Source organism: Ornithodoros turicata, chromosome 2, assembly GCF_037126465.1.
Source record: "Ornithodoros turicata isolate Travis chromosome 2, ASM3712646v1, whole genome shotgun sequence".
Lineage (NCBI taxonomy): Eukaryota > Metazoa > Arthropoda > Arachnida > Ixodida > Argasidae > Ornithodoros > Ornithodoros turicata.
In genome coordinates, this window is record NC_088202.1 from 38,907,084 (window position 1) to 38,934,054 (window position 26,971).

At 43.1% G+C, this 26,971-nt stretch overlaps 1 protein-coding gene across 3 annotated transcripts in view; it reads left to right on the forward strand.

Annotated features, from left to right (window-relative positions):
* Window positions 1-1,538: 1,538 nt before the first annotated feature.
* LOC135385294 (uncharacterized) overlaps window positions 1,539-26,971 on the forward strand; it is a 39,796-nt gene continuing 14,363 nt past the window's right edge. For all 3 annotated transcript variants that reach the window (XM_064614518.1, XM_064614519.1, XM_064614520.1), the window contains exons 1-8: window positions 1,539-1,846; window positions 5,415-5,457; window positions 9,990-10,151; window positions 12,684-12,790; window positions 12,984-13,122; window positions 17,148-17,492; window positions 19,202-19,288; window positions 20,237-20,586. In XM_064614518.1, the coding sequence (XP_064470588.1) occupies window positions 1,631-1,846; window positions 5,415-5,457; window positions 9,990-10,151; window positions 12,684-12,790; window positions 12,984-13,122; window positions 17,148-17,492; window positions 19,202-19,288; window positions 20,237-20,586 (1,449 nt within the window). In that variant the 5' untranslated portion in view covers window positions 1,539-1,630. The remainder of the gene's footprint in view (window positions 1,847-5,414; window positions 5,458-9,989; window positions 10,152-12,683; window positions 12,791-12,983; window positions 13,123-17,147; window positions 17,493-19,201; window positions 19,289-20,236; window positions 20,587-26,971) is intronic.

Here is a 26,971-nt window from a genome sequence, read left to right on the forward strand (position 1 = left end):
CTCCGCAAAATCTTGACAGTGTAACGATAACGCCCCGTGCGTTCTGGATTTAATTTGGTCTCGTGCGGTTACGGTGTTAAACCGCCATCACTTGTATGTTTGTCTTCTCTCCTTATAAATTTACTTATAAATTTGTTTGATAATCGCCAGAAACGCGTACGTCGCGGCTGGAAATACTAGGCCGGGATCTACTCGCCGGGTCACCGGGCCGGGCCGGGCCGGGCTCTATTTGCTTAGACGCCGGGCCGGGCCGGGCTCTAGTCACTGGGTCACCGGGCCGGGCCGGGCCGGGCCGGGCCGGGCCGGGCCGCATAAAAATATGAAGGTCCGGGCCCGGGTCGGGCCGGGCCATTTTTCGATGCGCCCGGGCCGGGTCGGGCCCGGAAAAGTCGGCCCGTGCAGTGCTCTAATTCCAACCGTGCTTCAGCGGTGTTCCTGTAGTTTTTAATGTGTAACGGTTAGTGTCTTGCACGGGAAGCATACGCATGAAGAAATTCGGTAAATGTAAGCCCATAAAATTAATTACTTTTGCTCAGAAAGGGTTTACACTGTTTGTTTGCACCAGCTTCCGCCTTCCACTGCTGGCACTCCAACGGTCAACGGTTCAAAGCTCGCGCCCAAAGTTTCGGATTGCTTAATTGCTGTCGGTTGAAGGAATGTGACCACGTAACACACACATTCTAAATCGAAGAGAACGAGTTTACTCAAAGAAACGTAGGCTCGCACTTTGTTCAGTTGTTGTAGAAGAAGTACACCTATTAAGTCGGGTTTTGTTTTCGTGATGAAGAAGTCTTGCGAAGTGATGGCGCCCCAATCGATACTACCGTGGCGACACACTTGGCGCGGCCGCGAAACTCTCGCAGTGGCCCTCCTGTAGTTACAGCCTCACAGACGGCGTCCGCGCCCGAGGTCGTCGACGCCTTCAAACTCGGCCATTCTCTTCACTACCGCCAAGGCCGCCAAGAGTGACGAGGAATAAGGAATGTCACGTGCGGGGGCGTGAGCACGTGCAGCAAGGCCGAGGAGGAGTGGAGCTCGTGCCTGGTGGGCTTGGGAGGGAGCCTCGACGGGTTGCTGCAGCTTCTCACGCGCATGGAGGATCCCTAGTGTCGGCGCGCCCTTCGCGCCACCTCCTGCTCGGCGACGGTGTTTCGTCGTTTTTACTGAAAAAATACTCAAAAAGACAGATACAAGTTACTGAAAAAAGTAATTAAGTTACAGTTAAAAGTGCGTGTTTGAAAATGTATATCCAATATTTCCCCAAGATACACAAAAAGCATCTAAGTACACGTACTCAGATACTTTTACGAAGTTACTTGACAACCCTGACTACTACTACTACTACTACTAACGGAGCATGGGGAAGCAACGGAGACACTGCAACACTTCTTTCTCGAATGTAAAGCCCAAAAACGTACAGCGAAACCAAAAGAGATCCTCTAAGCTGCACTGGGAAAACGAAACCGTAACAACATCGTCCTACTAATGGCTCAGTCGAGCGCCACGCCACCTGGTCAAGTGGGAACAGCTGAAAGCTCACAAAGTTGGCTGTGATTGCTACTGTGGAGGATTGTTGGAAGTCTTCCTTGCGTCTTGCGTCGAAAGGATTTGGTGCAACCTACTCTACGCCATGTGTCACCGTGTTGTTACTTCCTGTTTGTGTCAGCGTGCTGCTGTGCTTGGTCGCAAGCAGAGGTGTATAGGTTCGCAAAGCAAAATGTACACAACCGTTATCTTGCTCTCCTCATTTGTTTTTGTTTGTACACGCACTTTGGCGACGAATCCGGCGAGCACGACATTTTGCGACAAAAGCCTCGTGTCCTTGCTTTCTGACTGCTCGTTCATGGTGAGTCTCATCGTGATTTTGCGCACTAAAGCGTTTCCATGTCTTGTAGCAGAATTCGTGAAGAACTAGAAAACATTTCCAACAAATCTCATATCCTGGCTCTGAAATGTCAAAATATAGCTTCGAAGCCCAGCTTCAAACATGTTACGCGACATCTGGGCCCGTGTGCAGGGCCGGCGAGAGAAATTACGGGCCCCGGGAATGGATCATACCCGGGCCCCCTCCCCACGTCTCCATAACACAGTCCAAGTGTTTCTTCTTCATATGATTATGACAGCCTCGTGCGGGCCCCTGAAGTAGCCCGGGGAGCCACCCCCGGCTGCACCACCCTCTCGACGGCTCTCATTCTTAATAGCCTTGGCAGCGCTTCCAGCACGCGAACCGAGCGCGTGCTCAACTGGGCCGGCATATGGGTAGAGCGAGCAAGCCAACGGCCTTATGCCCCGCGCAAAACGCCTATCATTTCGTTTGTTTGTCAGGCGTACACTCAATGCCACGCGCAATCTTCAACAAAAAGAGAAATAGACAGAAGAGTACAGTACAGAGACGTCGCGTGATTGACCAAAGAAAGCAGCCCTGGTCGCTTCCAAGGCCTTCATGTTCACACAATAAGTATCGCGTGACACGTACATTAGCTGGTGGAGTCAAATTCGGGAACTCGAGATATCGCGAGGTTCGTGAGTTTCTTCCAGTACTTCCATCAGTGTAATCCCTTAGCGTGTTTATTATTTTCCTATCAGTTACTTTGCGGCTCATTTACTTTCTTACTTGTGCACATCTGAAGTTGAGAGGATCTCAGTGAGGGAACCAAGTACTGATCTAATTAAAGTATGGTCAGCGGCATTTTCATGCAGAGCTATATTTTTGTCTGATGCTTCGCTGCAAGATTCGTTTCTGCTTCGACCTAAAGTGTCATTACATGGTGGCAGCGAAAGACGGCATGAAGAGCCGCTTTTCAGTAATAGTTCTGTCACATATGCCCACAGAGGGGATGGTGGCGCAAAGCGCACCCAGATCAAAATAGGCATCTAATAAAAGCTTCACACTGACGAGAATTTGTCTGAACTCCTTGTCTCGGGTCTTACTTCACAGTCACTCCGACCCTCTTTACATCCTACTGCCGAAATTAAGGTCTAAGACTGGGCACTGGCTTCTTCAGGGGTCTGCCAGACCTATGGGACTATGCTATCGTGACGTCGGGAGAGTTGCCCGGGCAGGGCTGGGCAGGCATCATCCAAGACGTTCATAGTTTCTCTCGCCGGCCCTGCACGCACAGACATAAAATTTTGTATTCCTCTCCAGTCTTGCCAGCTCCCGTGTTCCGAAATCCTTAACCACGTGCCTTAACCTTTCATTATCGCCGGTGTCAAATAGGCCCCGCACACGCACAGCTAGAGCCCTGGTGCTCAATGCACTGCCAAGGCTATTGAGAATGAGTCTGGGACTCGTACTCAACTTGTATGCAAACTGGCCCCGCAGTCAGCCGTTACCGAAAGCCGCAGAGCAGTCAGGCTTACAATAAGTTGCGCTTGTGTGGTGGGAAGTACAGTGGTTGTGAGTCCAGGGATTGGAACCATTATTTTCTTTTTCTTTTTTTTTTTTTTGCCACAGCTGCACTAACCTAACCTATCACTACACTAGCCTGAGACATCATAAGCTGGTTAGTTCAGTGTTAGGTTAGCTTAGTGTGGCTGTGGAGGGCTAGCCTCGCCTCCCATCGAAACAGATTTGGGGCGCAAGGCTAGCTTCCACACCCACACTAACCTAACCTGTCACTAAACTAACCTAAGACAGCTTACATTTATTGTCCGAAGAACTCTATGAATGATCAGTGTTACTTCGGCTGGTGAAATCAAGCACTGCAAGGCACAAACACATACAAAGCCTCAAATTGCCTAAGAAATGAAAGATGAAAGTCACTGAAAAGGTTAGCCAGCTGTAGGACTCGAACCCACGTCTTCTGGATTACCAGAAGATGTGGGTTCGAGTCCTGCAGCTGGCTAACCTTAACAGTGACTTTTTTCTTTCATCACTCATTTTGCACCTGGGCAACATTCACAATTTGTGCAAATACGCTTGTATACTTCAATAGCTCTGGGTAGTTAAACATCCGTACGCTACATTGGGTGGTCCCAGTCACTTTTGTAATTCTTGCTTACATTGTCTCTGCAATGACTGCTCCGAAACACTCAGAAATCGGCGGCGTTCATTTTTCAGACTGTTTAATCCTCCAAGAAACTCGGAATTTTGGAAAAGTTGAAAACTCCGGTAAACACCCTTTGAATTTTCAAAAAATACGACCTTCAAAACTCGAAACCGTAATTATAACCCATAAAAGTCGTACAGTCCTGAGGAGTGGCTGGTGTCCCCTCTGCACTCCCTGTGGATGCTGCTCTCAGTTCAAGCAAACGGAATAAATGCTTGTGCAGATCTTCACCAGAAAAAAATGTTTGATGTGTGAGAATTACGTTACATTTTGCACTTACCACACACTGTCGAAGCAACTCATTGAAGCAAATACTCTGCAGTGCAGGTCTGAGATTTGGTCTCTATTGGTCCTCCATTGTTCTCTGCATTCCTTGCCTGAGATTTGCCTTTGTGGCAGAGTCAGGTACCACTCAGGCCTCGAGGTACACATTCTTTACTGGCTACCTTTGAGTACCAGGTCATTCTGTCCCATTATGGCTCCCAGCTCACACTTTTCAGTTTGCCACGAGCCGTCCATCTCATCTTCCACGTTGTCGTCCTCATCGAGGATGGTAACAAGCTCTTCACAGCATGTTATCGACAACTCAAGAGCGTTAGATCTTCTTAAAAAGTGTTCACTTTTCATCTGTCACCCTCATTCTAACATGTCAATCCTCTCTTATATATTTGTTATATTTATTTGGTCATTCACCACTAAGTGCGAAATGTTTGTATGGCTAGCACAGTCATCCCAGAACTCGTGAAGAAAATGGTGGCAGGGCAAAGGTCAGTTTTGTCTGCTTGCAAATACTGTTATCTCCAAGTGTTTCAAACCCAAGGCCTCAAAAATTGGTTTGAGATGAAGTTAGGTGAAAATTATATGAAGAACCATCTCAGTTTTCAGTGATGATGGCTGGATATCATTTGCAAACACACACAATTTCAAGCAGCAGTCTCGCACCTGCATGGCTGCCAGCTGGGCGCAATGTTTGCATGTACCGTCATGTTGTTCCAAGAATCCTGGCTCATTTTAAGATCATCAAATTTTTTGTCCTAGAAATTCATGTGTACTACATAATAGAATACAAGCAAGCTGATGTAATGGTGCAGATGTAGATGCAGAAGACATGATTAGTCTTGCCCTGCCCACTTCTTTGTGTATCTGTGTTCACCTCGTCAAACTCGAGGAAATGTTATATTCTACAAAATTTTTAGTGCTATGCAAATACTAATACACATTGTGCATTGATGTGGAAGTGTTTTCATGTTTGCCATAAATGTTGTTGTCTGCTTGCACACAGTTTCTTGCCATTCAAACCCTGTACTTCTTTTTTTTTTGTGCTCTGCTTATATATGGAAGTATTTTCTGTTCTCTTTTCAGCTAGGTGGTGGCTTTAATACGTGTCAAATTCATCATACAAATAGTAAGTACAGTTTTGAACATGTACATAGTACTCATAACAATGTTTAAGATGAGATGAGTGGTAGACAAAAGAGATGATTGAATCTGATGCAAATACACTTTCACCTTCCCATTTGGGCTTGTTGGACTTTTGCAGTGCCTGGGAGGGTATGACCAAACATGGCCTGTGTGTGTCCATGGGTCTTGAACGTTACCATATAGCTACTCATAGTTAGCCTTTCAAAAATTTCTTTACTATTATTACATTATTATATTACTAAAGAATTCTTTAGCCCATGACAGTTCTGAATGTGGCTTGTGCTTTCTTAATGAAAGGAATTGTATGTGCTTTCAGAGGCATCCGATAGCGAGGGTATACACAGTCTAAATACACAGTCATATCCTAAAAGATGAGCTGCTGTCCTTGATTTTGTGCTTAAAACGGTTTTGAAGTTTTACTGCATGTGCTACAGAACAGACGATTGTATTGATGATCTCAAGAAATCCCATTGTACAGTCATGTTCCTCTCCCACTGCAGTTTTACCTGCCCCTCGCTCCCTAGTCCCAACCAAAAGAATATTAAAGAACATTGCAGCCAGAATGGCATCTCCAAATAATTATGTGTAGAAGCCAAAATGTAAGAAATCAAAAGTAGGCAAATTTAGGAATGTCCTTATAATATATCAGAGGTCCTTATATCATCCCGACGTTGAAATTAGTCCTGAAATTGACCTAACAGTTGTCCTGTTCTGCTGTGTACGATAAAACTTGATATAATTTTTCAATTGGTGACCACTTTGCATGAACCAAAAAGGTGCAACAAATGATGTTCCAGAAGTTGCAAGCACTTGGTAGGTAGAAGATGTTGCTTATGCCTAGCCCATGCCTAGGCAGTGTTATACAAAACCTCGAGCTTCCCAAGACTTTCTTTCGTTAGTTTTCACAAGTTGCTCTTCTTGACAAGCTACTCCCATGCATAGTTGAGACAGTAATTTTGCATCATATAGCTCTATCTTGCAAAAATGCCAAAAACGTTGTTTGTTGCAAAACTTTCCTGACCACTGGCACTCATCCCAGTCGAAAATCACAAGCTGAACCATTTGCAAACTCAAGTGGCTCCACCTAGGCTGGCCTATGGAACAAATTTCAGTATACACCAGCTCAGATGGGTCCACCTGAAACCAGCTTTCATGGATCCAGCTGGAACCCTTTGAACTGGATATTATCCAGCTTAAACTAGTTGTACATAGTCTCCAGTTCTGCTGGAACCATTTCAACTAGATATTATCCAGTGTAAACCATTTGTACGTGGACTCCAGTTCTGCAGGAACCATCTCAGCTGGTCGGATTTCCTGCTTAGGCCACCTCAACTGGTCGCCTGTGGCAAGCTGGTACCAGTTCAAACCCACAAGAACCATTCAGAACCAGCATGATCCCTAACTGGTTCCAGCTTGTGGTTTTCGACTGGGATGAGTGGAATATACAGGCATGCAGGATCTTGTCGTATTAAACTAACAGTGTACTATTTTCACGTGTTGTAACCTGTTTAGTGCTTTTTTCCATATTTTTTTTCTCCATGACAATTTACTCCTGTTTAATATTATTTATGTGCATAAATTTGTCGTTTTTTGTTTGATTTTTATTTGTGTGAACAATGAAGGGAACAATGGTTGTAATCTTTACTTTTGTGCTCCTTTTCTGTTTGCTTTTGATTGAGCTCCAACGTGACAGTCCTCCTTTCGTGTATTTTGCTTTGCATTTAAGGACATAATACGCAAGTCAAAATGTCCCTCTTATTGAGCAAAACAGGAGGCAATACTCAAGACTTAATACAGCAGAACCATTGGGGAATACTGTTTGCTTTCATCTGCTGTTCCAACATTTCAGAAGGGATAAGTACGAAATGATGAAAATTGTGCAAAAAATTGTCTACTACGTAATTGGCAGATGATTTTAAAAACATCCATCTGTGTGTCTGTTTTAATGCACACCTGAACTCTGTACCCTACTGTGATTCGGTTTGACAGCATTTATCCTAAATAGAGTAATGAGTGTGCACTGGTTTGCAACTGGAACTTTCCAGGTGACAATGCTCCCTTGTTATTAAGCTTGATAGTCTGCTCCTGAGAGCAATAAATCTTAAGTATGACTCAGGAAAGACTAAAGTACTAACATGCATAACCCATCATTAACTCATCATAACTATCATGACCCATCTTTCATGCATATGTTGTGCCATTATTAAAGGGGCATTAAAATGCAAAAACAACTTAATCTCACAATTTTAAGTTCACACAGCGCTAACGTTTAGAAGAACATCTCAATGAAACACAGCCGTCTTTGGCAGCAGCCAATGGACCCCCCTAAGAAGCAGATTGTGGTGGCAACCAATCAGACAACAGGAAAAGCGCGGGCACGCTTATCGTGTCAGTGTGGATCTGGAACGGGTCCGTTCGCAGTGTTGTGTACATGCACGGCATGCCGCGTGTTGCTGGATTTTTCAATACCAATTTGCTGAATTGTAGCCCACAACACTAATCACAAATGTTCTAGTGACAACAATTATACTGTTCACATCGTTCAGACCATAGATTGAGAAGTTACCGGTCAAAAAGAACTCGTTACAAGTTAAGTTACTGTGTGCAAAATGTAACTAAGTTAATAACAAAGTTCTTCAGCCTGAAATGTAACTCACAGTTACTGAGCTACTTAAAAAAAAAGAACGAGTTACTTCCAAGTTACTTCGGGCGCAAAATAGCATTACGCAGGTGCAACGCGCGTGAGCAGTTGAGTTAGACCTTGAGTTGCCTGCGGAGGAGTGCAACACGCTTAGATCATTTTCGTTTATGTCTAATAATAGACCTCTCCCTGTTTGTAAACAAATGACGTCATAGTGTTCGACAGCGCAACGAATTTGGTAGCATTGAGCTCGAAGCTAGAGGTGAACAAGGTCGCGCCCGAAAGCCACGGTCTTGAGGGGATTACGATATGGTTCCTTAAAGGGACACGACCCTTGGTCCTGCTGTTCTTTCAATGGGAGGCAGCGAACAAGTGCCTGTTCGTGGAACCCAGCCCTCTCCTTCCGATTTGTTTCGGTTTCTGTCTGTCTATCAATGTCATGATGACGTTTCGCTGGTATAGGTCTATTCAAACGCTTTGCATCTTACTCCCTGTGGGCGCACAATCGTTCAGCTTCATTTCAATGGCAGCGGTTCTTACTTCCTGAATAAAACACTGTCATTGATTGAATATCACCTTTTATGGCAAAAAATGCCATGAAGGAACTGGAGAGAAAGCAATAAAATATGTGGACGTGAGTGAAAAGCGAGTTAAAAGTAACTTGGAACTTAACTTAAGTTACTTTGACAAAGTTACCTGAAAAAGGAACGAGTTCCTCTAAAAGTTACCATGGCGCAAAAGTACAGAGTTAAGTTACAAGTTACCAAAAAAAGGAACTTAGTTACAGTAACGAGTTGCCTCGAACTATGGTTCAGACAGTGACACCAGTCAGGTTCGTAAGTCGCACTGTGTTTTTCGCTGGAACTGCTCCACGGCATGGCACGCAGATACACGTGCAGCATGGACTAAAAGCTCCGATGCACGCACTGAAGCAACGTTCACTGCTTAGTGCCGAGCACGGAGTAAGAAGACTAGGAGATGAAACTTCACTCTCTCCCGCGACCAGAGAATGTACGAGGAGCACGCGCTCGGCGACCCGTTCCGCACTGCCATCTGTTGCACGAGGACGCAGAATTTCCGAAGCATGCGGTCACGTGATACTGTGGCTTGTCCGGCGGCGTGACTAAAACACGTGAAAGCACGTGAATTAAACGCTGGAAAAGAAGAAGATGATGAAACGCTTACGCGATCATAGTGCTCCTGTTGTCTGCTCAACAGAACCGAGAGGCAAGAGAACGAAATTGTTTCCGTTGGTTTTGATAAACAAGAAGCGCTACGTAGTTGACAAGCGTGACATTTATTGCTAAGACAAACATCGTTCATGTTCATTAGTTTGTCATAATCCGTAGAGGCTGCCGTACGACTCGCGAAAAGCACTGCTTTCCCCATAGCCTTCCATGTAAAAGCGCAAAATGGAAGACAGCGCCGCCGTGCCATCTGTCGCGTAAAGTCAGCAACTGCCTTTTTTCTCTCCCCCAACGTGACAGTCTCTGGTCGCGCGCCGGCACTTGCTTCTATAGGCAGTTTCACCTCCTAGTCTTCTTACTCCGTGGTGCCGAGGCAAGAAAGAGTCCAGTATAATTCTGGTTGTAGCTTTGTAGTGGAATCAAAGTTTTGAATTACGACAATAAGCGCGAAATTAACATAGCGTGCAATGTAATTTGAAGTAAACTTGTGTGGCCATTTTAGTGCCCCTTTAAGCAAACAGTTGCGTGAAAGTCATCAATTCTGTTCACCAATAACAATAGTAGAGCCTTTCAAAGAAGATGAGTTATTCATGATGTTGATGCACGATAAAGTAGTCTTATGTCCAAGAGTGCCACCCTCTAGGAGTACTGTGACATACCTGTGAAACACTACTTTTATTGCTACAGGCTGCATGGCTTATGATTTTACCTCCTGGAACATGGCACCGCTTCAGGAAATCACTTCCTTGGATGCCCTTGACTATAGGATTTCCTTAACGACGTATTTGTACTTATACAATCTTAATTACGCCCTCTCTCTCAACATTTCTCTGTCTGCATCATCTGCTGGTATGTTGCTAGTATTTTTCCATAATTTTTACATTGCATAGGAGCACTATGAACAGATCTGTTAAACGTCACAGTTAACCCTTGCATGTGATAAAACCTAATTTGTTATCGAAATAGTGTAAGCAGTTACTGCAATAAAGATTGACATACACATTATAGTAACTGCAATGTCTTAAGCGCTTAAGCTTAAACCTGAACGTGTCCGTTGCCATCAATGTTAAACTACAGGTCTTAATGGCATAGTGTTATGCTTCAGCTGAAACCTACAGAGCATGTATGATTTCCTTTCTCATGACCATCAATGTTTCTCAATTTCTCACAAATGTCAGTAACTGCCCCTCTTTGATGATGATACGCTTAACATCCTGGTTTTACAGCGACAGCTGTTAAGTCCTCACTCCTGGGGTGAGCAGTGTACCTCACCCGCAGCCGCGTGCCGAAAACCGACTAAGAACTCAGCGATGAACTATACAGATTGCAGAAGCATCACCTCCAGACTGCCATCTTTGAATGCGAGCAAATCCTGCACACATATGCACTGCACCGTCTCTTCATGCATAATCACTAGGGCCTGGATTTTTAGGCAGTAAAAAGATAAAATAGGCACGTTCTCCTGAGGATGAATATTGACTTTCGTGTAAAACTTTTCACGATATGCAGTGCTGGTGCTTGCCTCATTTAAATACGATAGTATGATACTATGCAAGCTTCAACGTCTCGTACAAAGATACTTCTATGCATGATGCCGATCCCAGGATGGCACCGCCAGTTTTACACAGATGTTTTAGCCGCTCATTGTCCTGAAAGTAGACTATAGCGAGTCATGCTTTCAGTATCCCAGACAGCCTGCAAGGTTTGGAGAAGCCAGTAATGGCTGCATGTCTTAATCCATTCTTCTATTTGAATATCTTCTAGCTAGCCAAAATACTGAAGAAAACCAAAGGGCCTAGAGTGTCATTCTTTTCTTTTTCTTTTTTTTTTTTTTTGAGTGCAGAATTTTTTATTAAAAAACTATAAGAGCTATAGACATCCTGTTTTCACTTCTATCATCTCTGGGCCGGCGGACGTCCTTGGCCATCTGATGCTCAACCGTCAAATGACTAATTACCTAAAAATCGTTAATTAACTTTTTAATTATAAAACCTACGAAGTTGTCCCAATGAGAACATCTGTTCCTTTCGGTCACCTGATATCGTAGCCGTTTTCAGAACAAAAATCGTTCGGTAGATCGTCCGCAAAAAATTCGTGAAGGAACACCTTTTTTTTTCTCTTTATTTTGTTCATTGCGCATCTTCGGGGACCCGTCTTTCCTTCACCCGCAATGTGAGAGGGTGAAAGAGCACACTGGCACCTCTTGCATCCTGGAAAAAGATTAAAGGAAACAGAAAATGCAACGCAAGATAAGGGCAGTTCCAATAGTGTCACCTGATACATGTTTTTCTTTTGTTTCCGCAAGTTAAGGCTCTTCTTCAATGCATGAAACGGCACTGTGCTCCTTCACCCTCTCACATTGGGGGTGAAGGAAAGACGCGTCTCTGAAGATGCGCAATGAACAAAATAAAGGGTGTTCCCTCACGAATTTTTTGCGGACGATCTACCGAACGGATTTTTGTTCTGAAAACGGCTACGATATCAGGTGATCGAAAGGAACAGATGTTCTCATTGGGACAACTTCGTAGCTTTTATAATAAAAAAGTTAATTAACGATTTTTAGGTAATTAGTCATTCGATGGTTGAGCAACAGATGGCCAAGAACGTCCGGCGGCTCAGAGATGATAGAAGTAAAAACAGGATGTCTATAGCCCTTATAGTTTTTTTATGAAAAATCTGTATAAAAAAAAGACACCCTGTACATTACAAGTACGAAGAGGTGGACAGGAACACCTGGCATGGTTAAAAAAAATCAATTGTGGAGCGGGATCGAGAAAAAGGCAGGCATACTGGAAAATGTCGCGTTTAGGCACTTTTAGGCACTTTTAGGCACTTAGTATAGGCAAATGCAAAAAGATCTGGTCCCTAGTAGTCTCATGTGTACTGCAACTGTCACTGCATTTGCTCAATCCCTTGGTATGAGTGCTTGCTGAATTTTTTTACTGTGGTGATACATTGATATACATTCGTTTTAAAATGTCGTCTGCTACAAGATGACAAAAGTATGCGACTTGTGAACGTAAAATTTTTGCTTTGTTCGTTGCCATGAGAAGTTATGCCAGAGATGTTGTGCCGAAGCCAGCGACAAAATTACAAAATGGCATACCTTACACAGTACCCGATCGATTTCTCAGACTCGTAAAATTCTGACCTTTTATTTCATGGCAAACATCATTGCCAGCATCTTTCCTCCCAAAGGACCAATGTATTTTCACATCAACTTCCCCTTGTGAACTCTTACGGAAATCTACCTCTGTCTACGAATCGTCAGTGTAATCATATCATGCAAATATTTGATGGCCACACATGATTATTGCACAGTTCTACATGTGATGGACCTGGTTAGTCACTGTATGTAAGTATTCTTTTTATTGGTTGTAGACGTGCATGGATTCTCGTATTCAATGTTGGAGTACAACTTCCCAAAGGAGGAAAGATACAACACATGCAGGATATTTGATTTTAGGAAGTTTCATCATGTAGAGAATGTGAGAACCACTTTTTTGTTTGTCTCAGACACATTCTTTCTCAACCATGATATCCTTACTCGTGTTCTTGTGTGTTGTCCACTCTTGCAGTGTTTCCACATTGTTTAAATGTTTACCCTTTGCTCCTTTGCACAAATGGGTAAACAACATATTCAGCATGGTTACAAACCATGATTTTGTCTTCTCTCAACAGGTCACCTTGTTTTATGACTGTTACTTTAATATTATTGGGGATAATAACAACAAGTTCTTCCTGCTGACTACAAGAACACTCCCAACCAACCATGTTGCTGACTTTTATGTCACGCTGTCTAAGTCACCTCTAAACGTAGGTAAGGACCTGCATGTGCTGCCTCTAGTCTGGATATATGCAGCTTGCAACCATAGGTAGGCACTTCCAGGAATTCATTCAACATCGTATCATGGTGGACCGTCACATCCCATCAATGTCATCACTAGATGTGTCCGAATAATTCGAACTTTTTCGAATATTATGCCAGCTCATGGGCGTACTGAGAGAGGGGGCTCCCTGGAGCTTCAAGGTCACTTGTGAAATTGGGAAAACAAGAGGGGCCGTTGCAACACAATCACAAATTATGATTCCATTTTTCTCTCTACATTCCAGCAATGTTGGGTTTCTGAGCCAAGACAATGTAGTTGCAGATTCAGTTAACGCACTGAATTAGATGCAGATCCAGTACCATGAAAGCCACCACCCCAAACATTCTGCCCCCCTCCCCCCTCTGGGAAAAATCGTAGAGACAGTGTCAGAGTGTTTTACCCACATCACACACCTGTGTGAAAGTGCTATCAGTATTTTGTGGTGTTCCCATCGGCTCTGGCCTCAGTGGATGAACTGGTTATGTGTCCACTTACCGTGTATTCACACGAGCGACCTCTTCACGGAATATTCTAGTGGAAGAAAAAGCGAAAACACTGCTCACAGAGCCGAAGTTCCATCCCGTGTTATGTTGAGCATTCACATGGTGCAGCATATCGGGGGTGGCGTACCACGCCTTTAGCAGACGATACCGTCAGCGTGTTTTCCTGCCGTCTGCTACGGAATATCTTGTGGCTGTGTAGCAGGATATTCCCCACGGTTAGCAGTATACGTGAAGACACGACTTTGAGCGCTCGCGCCCACGTGACAGCATGAAGCTATGACGCTTTCCGCATCTTCTGCTTCAGGGGGAATGTCGCTTGTGTGGATACATGGTTACTGACCTCAGGACTGCAGGTTTGGAACACAACCAAGGGTGCTAGTAATTTCACTGCAAGTTACAAAATGCTTAGGCATATTGTCCTCCACAAAAGATACAGGTAATATGAGATAATACATGGGCTGCTTTGTGCTGAAATTTGAAAGCACATTAAATATCCTTCAGGCGGGCAAAATTAATCTGTGCACCCGACCGTTGTGGTGTCGCTCATGATAGCGATTGTCTTGCTACAAAAAGTCCCAAATCAGTGTGAATAGTTCCATACCTGACGGATTATTGGCATCATAATTCATCCACAGCGAGCATCTTTTTAAAATCATATATAGTTCAAGTGAAGCAGACAGAGAGGAAGGAAGGATGTGCTGCTCATCTCTGCTTATTAAACCCTGCTCCCAATTTTACTACGTTGTGCTCAACCTGTACCGCGATATACTATCAGATATTCAGCCTGCAGTCTTTCGCAGATCTCCGAGGATATTCCTAGGTATTTCTCAGTTTCAATTTACGATTGTTGGGAACAATGTTATCCTCAGGGCCTGACTTTTTAGGGTTGTACCTGATGACGCCCGATATTTACCCCCCCGATTCAAACCAGCAAAAACAGGGTTTTTAAACCAAAGCGTGCTAGAAAACCATGGATTACGTATGAACTTCTAGCACTAATTCGAAAAAAGTATGCGATGTATAACACATTCCTTCAAACAAGGGAACCTCTTAAACTAATGGAATTCAAGAAATTTAGAAATCACGTTAATATCACGTTGCGAAAGGCAAAGAAAGAATATTACAATCGTGTCTTTGACGAATCTTCTTGTAAATGCTCGGAGGTGGTTTGGGAAAATTTGAAGGGTATCATAGGTCGCACACGGAACACTAACGATATAGAAAGTATAGTGTTAGATGGATAAGTTGCCTCAGGGAGTGACTTGGCGAACATTTTTAATAATTATTTTGTTAACGTTGGAATATCATCGATCATTCCTGATCGTGACACTTTTGACATTGACCACAATGTAAATTCATTATTTTTATTTCCTACAGACGTAGCTGAAGTACGCAGCGTCGTCATTAATCTTGACAATTCTAAATGTACGGACATAGACGCCTTACAAATTAAACCAATTAAATTCGCTATTGATCACTTAGTATTCCCGTTGACATTTATCTGTAACCTAGCTCTAAGCACTGGGAAATTTCCAGATTCCATGCAAATAGCCAAGGTAATGGTGCTTTATAAAGGAGGTGACAAAAATGTGCTAAAAAATTATAGACCAATTTCTATACTGCCTGTATTCTCAAAAGTCTTAGAAAGTATAATCCATACGAGGGTTCTGAAATTTTGTGATAAACATAAATTGATTGTTAAGGAACAGTTTGGTTTTCGAAAGGGATTATCAACTGAACATGCACTTCTCTGTCAAAAAGAATATATTTTAAACTACCTTGAGAGTCGCCTGTTCACATTAGGCATTTTTCTAGATTTCAGTAAGGCTTTTGATTGCATTAATCACAATATTCTTCTAACTAAGTTAAATAAATATGGAATTAGAGGTAAAGCACTAGAGCTTCTTAGTTCTTACCTTGGGTCTAGGAAACAAATGGTATGTTTGAAAGCAGGTACGTCTGTTACACTAGATCTGAAAGCCGGCGTCCCTCAAGGAAGTATTCTTGGGCCTTTGTTATTTATTTTATATATTAATGATATTGTCTCTATTGACAGGGAGGTGCAGTTCGTTATATATGCGGATGACACCACGATACTAGCTTCAGCTACTCAAGTGCCTGAGTTAGTATCGAAAGGTAATACTTTGTTAGAAAAATTGAAAGTCTGGACTACGAAAAATTGTTTACATGTAAATACTGATAAAACTAAATGTATAATCTTCAGACCCAAAAATAAGCCTTTTTCGTCAGTGTCACTGTTATTTTTTGGAAACTTAAATATTCAATATGTAAATAATGTAAAATCCCTTGGCGTAATATTTTCTTATAATATGTCATGGAATGATCATTGTCAATATTTAACAAGTAAGCTGTGTAAGGTGAGCGGTGTAATAAGTAAATGTAGACTAATCCTCCCAGCAAACGTGAAGTTTATGTTATATAATTCTTTATTTTTCTCTCAGCTCAGTTATTGTATCCTTGTATGGGGCACAACATCAAAAACCAATTTGCATAAGCTTGATGTACTCCAAAAGAGAGTCATGCGTATGGTTGAGGGATTGAATTCTACTGATCATGCAGAACATTTGTTTAACAAATTTGAGATTTTAAGAGTGGGCTCACTGTATAATTGCCGCCTACTTCTGCTGTATGCACGGATGGCCAAGACGGGGAATTCAAATTTGCGTGTTTTTTCTTTACAATACACAGAAAGCGTATATAGTTTTAGGACCCCTCCTTCATTTACCCTTCCATTTTGTCGGACTGGATACGGGCTGCAATCAGTCACACATCGACTGCCGTTATTACTGAATGATAGGGCATTCAGAAACATCAACATTGCCATGTTAAATAACGTCAGCATCAAGAGATTGTTTCTTTGTTAGAAAACTGCTTATGCTTTGATGTAATTAGTGTTGTTTTCCTTTGTTTGTATTGCTTGCTTTTTCACCTATTATGCTTTGCCGTTATGATAATGTTTATGTAGTCTATTTTATGTCACTGCTGTCCGAATGTAGAGAAGCTATGGCCTTTGTCAAACCACTTGGTTTTTTTGCCATAGTTTCTCACACCATATGTGAAATAAAATTCAATTCAATTCATTCAACCCGATATTTCCCCGAGAACTGCTGGACCAGGGGGATCCGAAGTCATCACAACTAACACAGAACTTTGGCAACTGTTGTAAATGCATAAATATGCTCATACAAACTGTCAAAACAGAGACCCTTCTGCCTCTTACGTGCATGGACCCTGTGTCTACTGGTGTGTATTATGCCGAGTAAACCGAAGGCTTGCGCCTGATTCTACCCGATTCAACAAGAATTGGGCTGAATCAGGTTCAGTTCAACCCGATTACACCCGAATTATTGAAGCAAAACATGACCCGATATGTACCCCCACCCAAAAAATCAGGCCCTAGTTATCCTATGTATCAACCCTGTGTTACAATGTATGCCTGTTTCATTTTGTAGGAGGGGAAAGTGTGTGCAACTGGGAGAGCACGGTCATGATTCTGAAGCAAGCATTGCCATTGAGGAACGTTGAGCTCCTCTTCAGCCTGGCCAAAAGAGAGCTCATGATTCAACAGTACAGCATTTCATTAATAAGGCATACCACGACACAGCTTGAAGAATCCGTGGCACTGATTGTGCAGGCAGCCACACTCTCAGTCAATGAGACGATGTATCAGGTTGTCAAGATTCCCGCAGTGAGGGCCGGGAAGTATCACATACAGATTCACCCTGTACACGTTGACTGGAGCAGTCACAACTGCAGTGTTACAGCCACAGACACATTCTCTATACTCCCAATTGAAAGTGAGTGAAAACCGTTTTAAAGCGTGTCAAAATGTAATGAGTGCACGTTTTATTCAATGCGCTCAAGGCCCCGACAGCCGTACGGCAATCAAAACCAATGAAAGCGTTGGCGTTTGCCAATCCGCTATTTATTCTACTAGGGACTAAATAGTGTAAGAGCAGCCTAATGTACATTTCTATATGCCCTTCCATTTTCTTAAAGGGGCACAGAAAGCACTTCAGTCACGACCATTTTTTTCAAACCAGGCTGTTAACCCAACTGCTAAAACGCACCATGCGAAGTGATTCACTCGACAGATGTATACATATCGCGGAATTCAATTCGGAAAATCGCGACCGCGCGCAACGGCTGCAATGCCCGCGACTAGCCGCCAGAGTCGTTTTGACGTCATCGCGGTGCAACCTGCTAGCTGGTTTGCTTGTTTGGAGAAGCGTTGTCTGCTACACACACAGAGAAATGGGAGCAGAAACGAAAAATTTAAAAAAATGCGAAAAGTGCCGGCCCCGATCGAAGCGTGGTCTCTCTTGTAACCATGATGACATCACAATCCTCCTCGTTTCGCCCTGCTGAGCGGGTTGAGTGGGAACACGCGCGTCGATGTTCAGGGGCGTTTTATTCCAAGGAAAATACTGCGTACAGAGAATTTTTTTGTTTTAGTTGTCATATCAAGTTACATCCTTTCGTAATTCGCCAGAAACAGAAAATCTTTTGGATGGCTTTCTGGGCTCCTTTAATGCCCCCTCATATTCCAAAAATTTCAAGCAGTCTAGGTTAGGTCATCACGTGGAGCACTGCACGGGCTCGGGTGCGACCATTATGGACCTGTGCTGGGACCGGACTCATACATCGTCGGACCTAGGTCAGGCTTGAGTTACTGTTAGTTAGCCGCGATAAACATTAACAGCCCATTACGCTGGGCTAGGCCAGGAAGCCCATAAATATATCGGGCTCAGGCTTGGGCTGGGAAACCTAGAAATTCTTCTGGCTTGGACTGGGCCTGCCCCTAAAATGTCATCCGTGCAGTGCTCTAAGCTAAACTGCCACCTGTCACGCTTCCATGCTTACATAGCTCTGTGTCTGCCTTCCTGTTTCATTAGCAATGTCACTTTACTGTACCTCGTTCCTGTTCAGGACTTTGGTTAGGACTCTGGACTGGATTCCCTGATTGTATTTTCAAAAGAAAACTGGTTTTGAAATCTATTTGATTAAGTTCTATTTATTTAATCTATCTATTTTATGTACCAAATATTATCAAGGGTGAACTTAAAAACAGCATTCGAATTTCATGCAGCGCTTTGATGCATATCGAAGTACATGTGGAATTGTTGCATGTCATGCAAAGAAAGGGGGAAATGGCTGTGGAATAATTAGTAGCTGAATGGGTGATGCCATGTGTTTTCTTTTGGATTTCACTTTGATTCTGAAACATCAAGGTTGTGATTGTTTTTCATTATTGTACTGCTCGTGACACAGTTTTCTGGAATCGCTTGTCAGTAGTTCTGCAGCCCATATTTCCATGATTGCCATCCGTTGCAGTACATCCAGTATGCATTTCAGCACCTTTATGTTGTTTTCTTTATGCTTCTCATTTACTCTTGTTCCTGTGTTCCATGTGGTAGAATTTCCTGGTGACTGAATCCCGTTTTCCTCTCTAAGGTTTTGTAACTTGAGCATGGTCTTACAGTCAAACATGATTATTCTTTCGCAGATACAAGTCTGACTGTTACAGTAACCTTATCTGTGATATGCTTCATAGTGCTGCTAGCTGGCCTTGTGATGTGGATCATACTTAGAAGTAAGACTCATATCTTCTGCTTTCTAAGTAAAAATTTAGTTTCTGGCTGCCACCATTGGACAACATATACAAGAAATTCATATATATTGGCAGCTAAAAATTGTGCACGTTTAGTTGTGTGCAGGGAAACGTAACGGAATATTTTTCGTTTCCATTACCGCCTCTGTTACTGGTCCATATTTGTTTCCGTTTTAGTTTGTTATCATGATTGTTGAACATGATGAAGATTGTTGTTTTTGTTTCTGTTATGTTTTTATTTCGGTTTTCAGTACCGACCCACCCGCTTGTTGTTTTCCTTCTTATTTTTTTTTAGTAAGCTTTGAGACTGTGACAAAACTTAATACCTCTGCGTATATATTCTGAAATCTATTTTGAGAACTGTAGGTATATCTGCACACAACAGAATTTTCTGTTTCTTTCTCTTTTTTTCAAAATATACATACGAGGTTCTTTTTAACAGCAAATATGAACATGGTTTTCACGAATGTTACCCATGCTTGCAACTTGCAAGTCCTCACAAGAGCAATGCTTCTTCCATTTACTACATGTATATACTCTTTACTTATATTCTCCAGTTTGATTATTTTAGTTTTAGTTCCTCAGTTAATTGTAGTTCGCTCCATTTCAGAAATTAGTTCGTTCAGCTTGATTTCGGAAATTTATCTAAATGATATGGTAAAGGATTGTAATAATTCGCATCCTGCAGTGCCCCAATCATTATGATAAATTATTCTCATTTCTGTTTCTGTTTTTGAGTGTGTGATATCCGTTTCTGTTTCTGTTACCGTTACCTGCTATATTTCCAGTACAGTATAATACTGTTTCTGTTTATGTTACCATTTCTGTTACCTTTCCCTGGTGCAGGTTGCTTACAATACTGTACATAGTACTTTCACATATATATTTTTCAAAATTGTGTCTCACTACCCGTGTCTACTTTTTGTACAGGAACAAGACCATCGGCACGTCGCACATCTCGGGTCTTTTTGCTGTATTCATATGATGACGCTGAGCATTATGCCATGGTCAAGGCCTTCTACGACTTCCTTTGCACCATTCCAGGACTTGATGTGATATTTGATGTGGCACAAGCAAATGACATGGGCGTGCCCCATCGTTGGCTGCTAAACAACTTAACTAGAGTTGACCACATCATACTGGTAATTTCAAGTGGAGTGTACAGAAAGGTTGAGGATGATTTCCGCGCCACCAGAGAGCACCACCCATGGGGTGACCACGTGGTTCCATCAGTCCTGCACATCATGAAAGATTATACACTGCATGGCAGACTTGTGAAGGTAGGTTGCAAGATTGGCTTTGTTAAGTTGAAGACAGTGATGGAAACATTCAGGCATGGCAGCTTGTGCAAAATAGTCTGCAGGGCTCCCCTGTTTCCTTATAATCACGAGGGCTCAGAAATTTAGGCACTAACAAAGTTTGAAAAGGACAGGCATTTAGACTCCAAAAATTGCCAGGATAGGCAGTAAAAGGACAAAATAGGCTCCATCTTGATGGTTGCACTAGAGCCCTTTCGTTTGACCTGACTAACGGCTGTGCAGACGGTCTGAACTGTGTCCAGCGACTCACAGGGAAGTCCAATGGTCTCCAGCTTGGTCATGTTTGTGATCAGTACGCAAAAATTAGTGTCTATGTAAGGAAGATCTCTTTCTATGTCTGCCCTTCTGTCAAGCCCATTCGCTGCTCGAATAGACGCAGCTTCGTCTGCCAGTCGCTGCAGGGCAGATTTCACTATACGTCAGAGTCGAACCGAAACGTTTATGGGTTCGGTTCGGGTTTAGGTTCGACGCTAAGGGTTCAGTTCCGGTTCAGCTCCGGAAGGCAACTGTAATGGTTCTGACCATTTTTTTCCAAACGGTTGGGAAACCGAACCGGTTCAGGGACCGCGGGTGGGAATAAAGCACAACAATGTTAAATCACACTTCCGTTTGTGTGGTATAGTGCTTGAAGTGGACAGGAAGGCGTCAGCAGTCGTTCACAATTTTGAATTTGCACGATATGGAAGACATGATTAGTAGTGGTTACGATAGGAGCATAACCATGGATTACCATTTTGGGTTGACTGCTACAGCACGTATAGCTCGTGTCGCGGTAGTTAACTAACCCACCAGGTTGTTTACAGAATCTCGGCAGGAATATAACAGTCAACTAACCAAGCCTGCCTCCTTAGCCTAAGTCTTTTAAGTCATTGAAATTATTGATTACCAGTCAGTAGACGCGAATACACGTTAAGCAGCAAACGACGCTTCGTGACATTTCAGGACAGCCGCTATACTTCATGACACGACACTTCATGGTAGTTGTATTGGCCCATTTTAGCTCCCAGGCATGGGGGCTGACGTTGTTTAATTAAATTGGATTGGAACGATGCCATTCTGAGCCCAGGGTCTTTATGTAAAAGGCGTGTTAACATGTTATCACTGACCGCCGCCGTGCTACCATGTCGCTGAGTGAAGTGTCTGTGGAACAAAGACAGCACGGGCAAGAGTAAGTGCAAACAGAGAAGATCGACCCATTTTCGACACATTGGCGATTCTTAAATGCAATGTCAGTACATATATTTTTCACCCCTTTAATTTCAAATGCACAAAAAAACCAACTTTGGTATGTTCTTAACTTTAAATAAAGTTGTTGTTCATTCTGACCACCATGTGGGTGGCTGACCTTTTACTTTGTAAGTGGCTTATGTAAGCTCACACACGATATGTGTCAACGATCAGTTCTGCAGTTAGGGTGGACACATGTATAGCTGTGTGTGTCACTTCATGAATGCTACCCAACGCTGTTGTTGATCCCTAATCCTTATATACATTCACGTCTATGTCCGAGACGTTTATAGTCATAACACTTTTAGGTTACCATATTTCAATTTCAATTTCAATTTATTTTCCTTGCGGTTGGGAGAGCAGCAAAAAGCCAATGACGCTTGACACCGGCTCCTCCCCCAAGTTCACTATTTACAGCAACAATACAGTAACGATCATAGCAGAAACCAATATTGTAACAATAGCCAAATGAGAGTGAGAAAAAAGTGAGAAAAATGGAAAGAAGAAATATAATGCCTATCATAGGCGCCGACTGCGGGGGGCGCGGGGGCCCTTGCCCCCCCGGAACGTGAACTAGGGGGGGGGCGCCGCCTCCCCCGGGAGGTCCCGCTGCCTCCCCCGGGAGGTCCCGCTAAGAGACTGACACCAGCCTTTGGGGCTTGGCGCGCCCGGGTCAAAAGCGCGAAGAGGCACCAACCCCAAAAATGCATCTTGCAATTTGTAAAATATCTATCCGCCCACCATACTCATTATCACAGTAGAAGGTGAGGCGAAGAAACACAGAGGATGACACAACACATAGACTGAATTTCGCCCAAAGCAATCAGATCAATGAAACGAAGCAGTCGTAAAGGTACCAGCAGTTGCGAGGTGTAACGGTAGGATCTTCGGAACGCATATCCGTTGGGAGCAGGTTCAACTCCCGCTGCTCCATTTCATTGACCATATATTGCGCGCATTTCCGGTCAAACACCGAGGATTCAATGCATTTTGTTCCTTTTGCACTCAGTTTTCAAAGGCGTGATGCCTTCAGTTGTGCACATGTTCACTGTTTACGTTCTCTCTGTTCTTTCTTTTTCTTTTGTTTTTTCTGTTCTTCCTTCCTCTTATTCCTATACCAGTTCTGCATACATCATAGGATCCCGCCGGAGTGTGTGATTCTTCAACTTTAGTTTTGAGTTCTTCATTTTTCTTTCTTCCTTTTTTTTTGTTTTTTCTTCTTTTCTTTGCCTTTTTCTTCCCCCTTTCACTTTTTTGTTGGAATAACAAGCCGACATCCCCCCATCTGGCTTTCTTTTCCTTTCTTTTTTTTTTTTTCTTAATAAACATATCCCCCCCCTCCGTGCCAGAGTACTTACTTCGCGGTGCGCCCTTGCCCCCCCTGGGAAAATGAAAACTCTCCGCCTCTGATGCCTATAATACAAACAAATGAAGTAACAGTTCAAAATTGACTCAATTAAAATTAAATACCCAACATAAAGCGACAGAGCATTCCATTTGACATCGACAATGGGTCCGGCGACGTACCAACAAACTGATTAAAAATAAATGGTGACATATACGTCAATGACTGCTTGCCGTAGTTTGTTCGATGCAATGGGACACACCAAATCCTATGTCGAAAAGAATACATAGATGTCAGCGTAGTTAACTGACATAGTTCTAGAAATGTTGTCTTATTTTCACGGATGCTTTTTGAATAAGTTAAGGTAAGCTTATACCTAGTTGTAGAATTTCGGTATCGGAATAATATTGTACTGTTCATTTGTATATACTGTTTTTTGTAATTTGTTTGTAAACTGTTTTTTGTATATACTGTTTTTGTAATTTGTACTGTTCATATTTGTATATATTTCGCGACTCCAGCAAATCTAGAGCATTCCTGCACGGCACAACACTTTCGGCTAGCAACATTAAGGCTACGAAGCTAATAAAAGAAGAAAAAGTAGTTTCATGTTTGTGCACAATATGCAAAGTTCCGCCCTTACCAATTCAAACATTTCTGGGCGTTTGAGGCTTACTTGTCTGTGTCGTCCCTAATTGTGGTCTGCCTCGGCCAATTCTCGTTGTTTTGTTGTTTCTGCCCTTAGTTCCGTATCAACAGTTATTTGAACCGGTTACCGGTATTTTTTTTTACGGTTCAGTTCAGGTTCAGCTCCAAGATGGCGTCGACTGGTTCGGTTCAGTTCCGGTTCGGCCAAAAATAACGGTTAATAACAGTTTTTGATTCGGTTCGACTCTCTGCTATACGTGACTGACGTGAAAATGGCCATAGTATATCGCTGCACTTATCTATGTTCCCCATCGCATTAGAATAGGCAGGGACGGCAAAGGAACGTCAGGTGCTGCCTCTCGGAAAGCGGCAGTTCTGGATGAAGCCTTCAAAAACACCTTTTTGTATTTGTCTTTCTCTTGTGCAACGCGGTGCATGGCATGTAAGGCGTCACCACGCCTAACCGTAGCAGGGGAGCACGTAGCCTGCTTCCATGCCAGCGCTGCCTTGGAACAATGCTTACCTAATGCACATGATGTCACTTATGCCATCGTCGAACGAGCACACCAACCGTGCGTGTGTGTTTTCTATACCACGCTTTATCTAAATGCACGTTTACAGAAGGGCAAGCTTGAGGGGCGCAATATTATGAAATAATTTTGAGTCATATGCAGGCACTGTGACACTGCAAACACCTATGTGTTATCAGATAGATTTTATTTTTTTATTTTTTTTTTGCTGAGGAAACATATGGTAATGTATTTGTATGGATACAAATACTGCAGAGGCACACTGATATTTTTATTGTTATACTGATTCTCTTGTCGCTGAGGTGTCTACAGAGCAGGTATCTCAGTAGGTGATACGTGCGTGCTTGGCGAGTTCACGTAGAGAGGGGGGCGCTCGTGATTGGATGGGATCAGACCCGTATATTAAAAGGGAGTCTGGGCATTAATGGGTCATGCCTATACCTGAAGCTCCACCCACTTTTTCAGCTTTCTAGCCAATGAAGTCTTGAAATATGGGGCGCTATCAATCAGCCTATCCTCACTATTTGCCACTCTATCCAAGCATGGGCAGCGCAATTTTGGGTGGCAAGTGGATTGGATAGGATTGAAATGGATACCTCTCGCAATCTGCAAAAGTAGTGGATTGTTGGTGCAAATTTGATAAGCGCTACCTAGGGAGCGTAAGGCACGTCGGGAATTGTCGTCTGCTTCCGTCGTTGTACCGCTGCCGGCAGAACCACCTGCTGGGACACATTCTGTTGTCGGTATGATTTTTAAAGAAATTTGCATGAATAGTTGGAATATAAGAGGCAAGAATGTTTATATCCATGAAATCCAGCTGTTAAACATAAGATTGTAAAGCACAGCGCCGTTTTCATGATTTCGTTGTGATCACCGTGTTCGCTAGGCCTAACACCGGCGACAAAACGTATTATTTTCAGTTAGATATCGATGGATGGGCATAAGTTGAAACTGATTTCCGAGAAATTATATTAGGATGGACATTTGCAGCTAAAATCAGGTTAGTCTGTGAAAATGTTTTGTCACGAAATCGTTTGTTTTCGACGCCATTTTGGGTGACACTATGGTGTCATGGCGACCCCCTTGGTAAAAAGCAAACCAATCAGAGGAGCGAAACTGTGATTGACTGGTCGAGCCTCTTTTTGTGACTCCTCCCAATGGCCAGACTCCCTTTTAATATACGGCTCTGGACGGGATTGAAATGGGATACCTCTTGCGATCTGCAATACTAGTGAATTATTTTGTGCAAATTTGATGAACGCCACCTAGGCTGTGCAAGGTACGTCTGGAATTGTCGTCTGCTTCCATCGTTGTACCGCTGCTGGCACACTCGTGGGTACAATTTTTTAACTTATCCACGTGAATAGTTGGAATAAAAAAGGCAAGAATGTTTATATCCATAAAATTCAGCTAACAAATTCAGAGTTGCACAGCACAGTGCCGTTTTTGTTATGATGTCGTTGTGATCGCCGTGTTCACTAGGCCTAACGCCGGCGACAAAACATATTATTTTCAGTTAGATATCGATAGTGTAGCATCAGTTAAAACTGATTTCCGAGAACTGTATGCGAGGATGTACACATGCAGCTAAAAACCAGAGTAGACTGTAAAATCTTTTTGTCACCAAATCCCTGCTTCACCACATTTGTTTTCATCACCATTTTGGGTGGCAGTCAGGTGTCATGGCGGCACCCGTGGTAAAAAGCTAGCCAATCAGAAGCCTGGAAATGTGATTGACAGGTCGAGCCTATTTTGAGACTCCTCCCAATGGCCAGACTCCCTTCTAATATATGGCTCTGAGGGCCCCAGAGCCTCCACCCCAGCTCGCCCCAGTGGCGACGGAAGGCGGCACTGGCATGCAAGCAAGCCACGTGCTCCCGCACTATAGTGCTGCATTGTACAAAACATGTCACATGAACCATTTTGGAGTACAGAACCTTAAGTCCTTTGCCCGCTTTGCACATGTAGGATGCTCCATCTGTTCCAAATAAAAGAACTCTCTCATACCGCATATTTCCTGGCCATAAAATTTCCAAAGATGAGTTTAGAACTGTGCAATAGTACTGTGATTCACTTTCTCAAGAGCGGCTGTGTTAAGCAAGATTGGCCTCCCGCCAGCTTCTGCTTTCATTGTTCCCATGATGAAATTGGGAAAAACAGAACTACACCTTACTTCAAATAAAAAGAGGCTGAGATTTGCGCTAGCTGGCACACAAACTGTGTTTGAAAACTAGGTACAGGAAAGCACACAAAGATAAGCTGAATGCTTACCTGTCTAAGTCAAGAGAACGAAGAAGGTGAAGCGTCTCGCCGGCAGCATGTAGTCTCAAATTGTAAATGAGGGACGGAGCGCTGTTGGCTAGGTCGCACTATTTTTTGTTTTTGTTTGTTTTTCGGGAGTATAAGTTATACAGTGAAAAAGCGATGAAATAGTACGGAACTCCAGAGGTAGTGCCCACAAAAATATAACTAAAGAGAAGTAATTGGCCTCTGAGAGGCGAAAATAGGTAGTTACGGCATCAAGTCAGGAAAAATGTAAATAAACTTGGAAACGACGTATCTAGGCATTTATAGGCAAATACATAAACTTACGGGC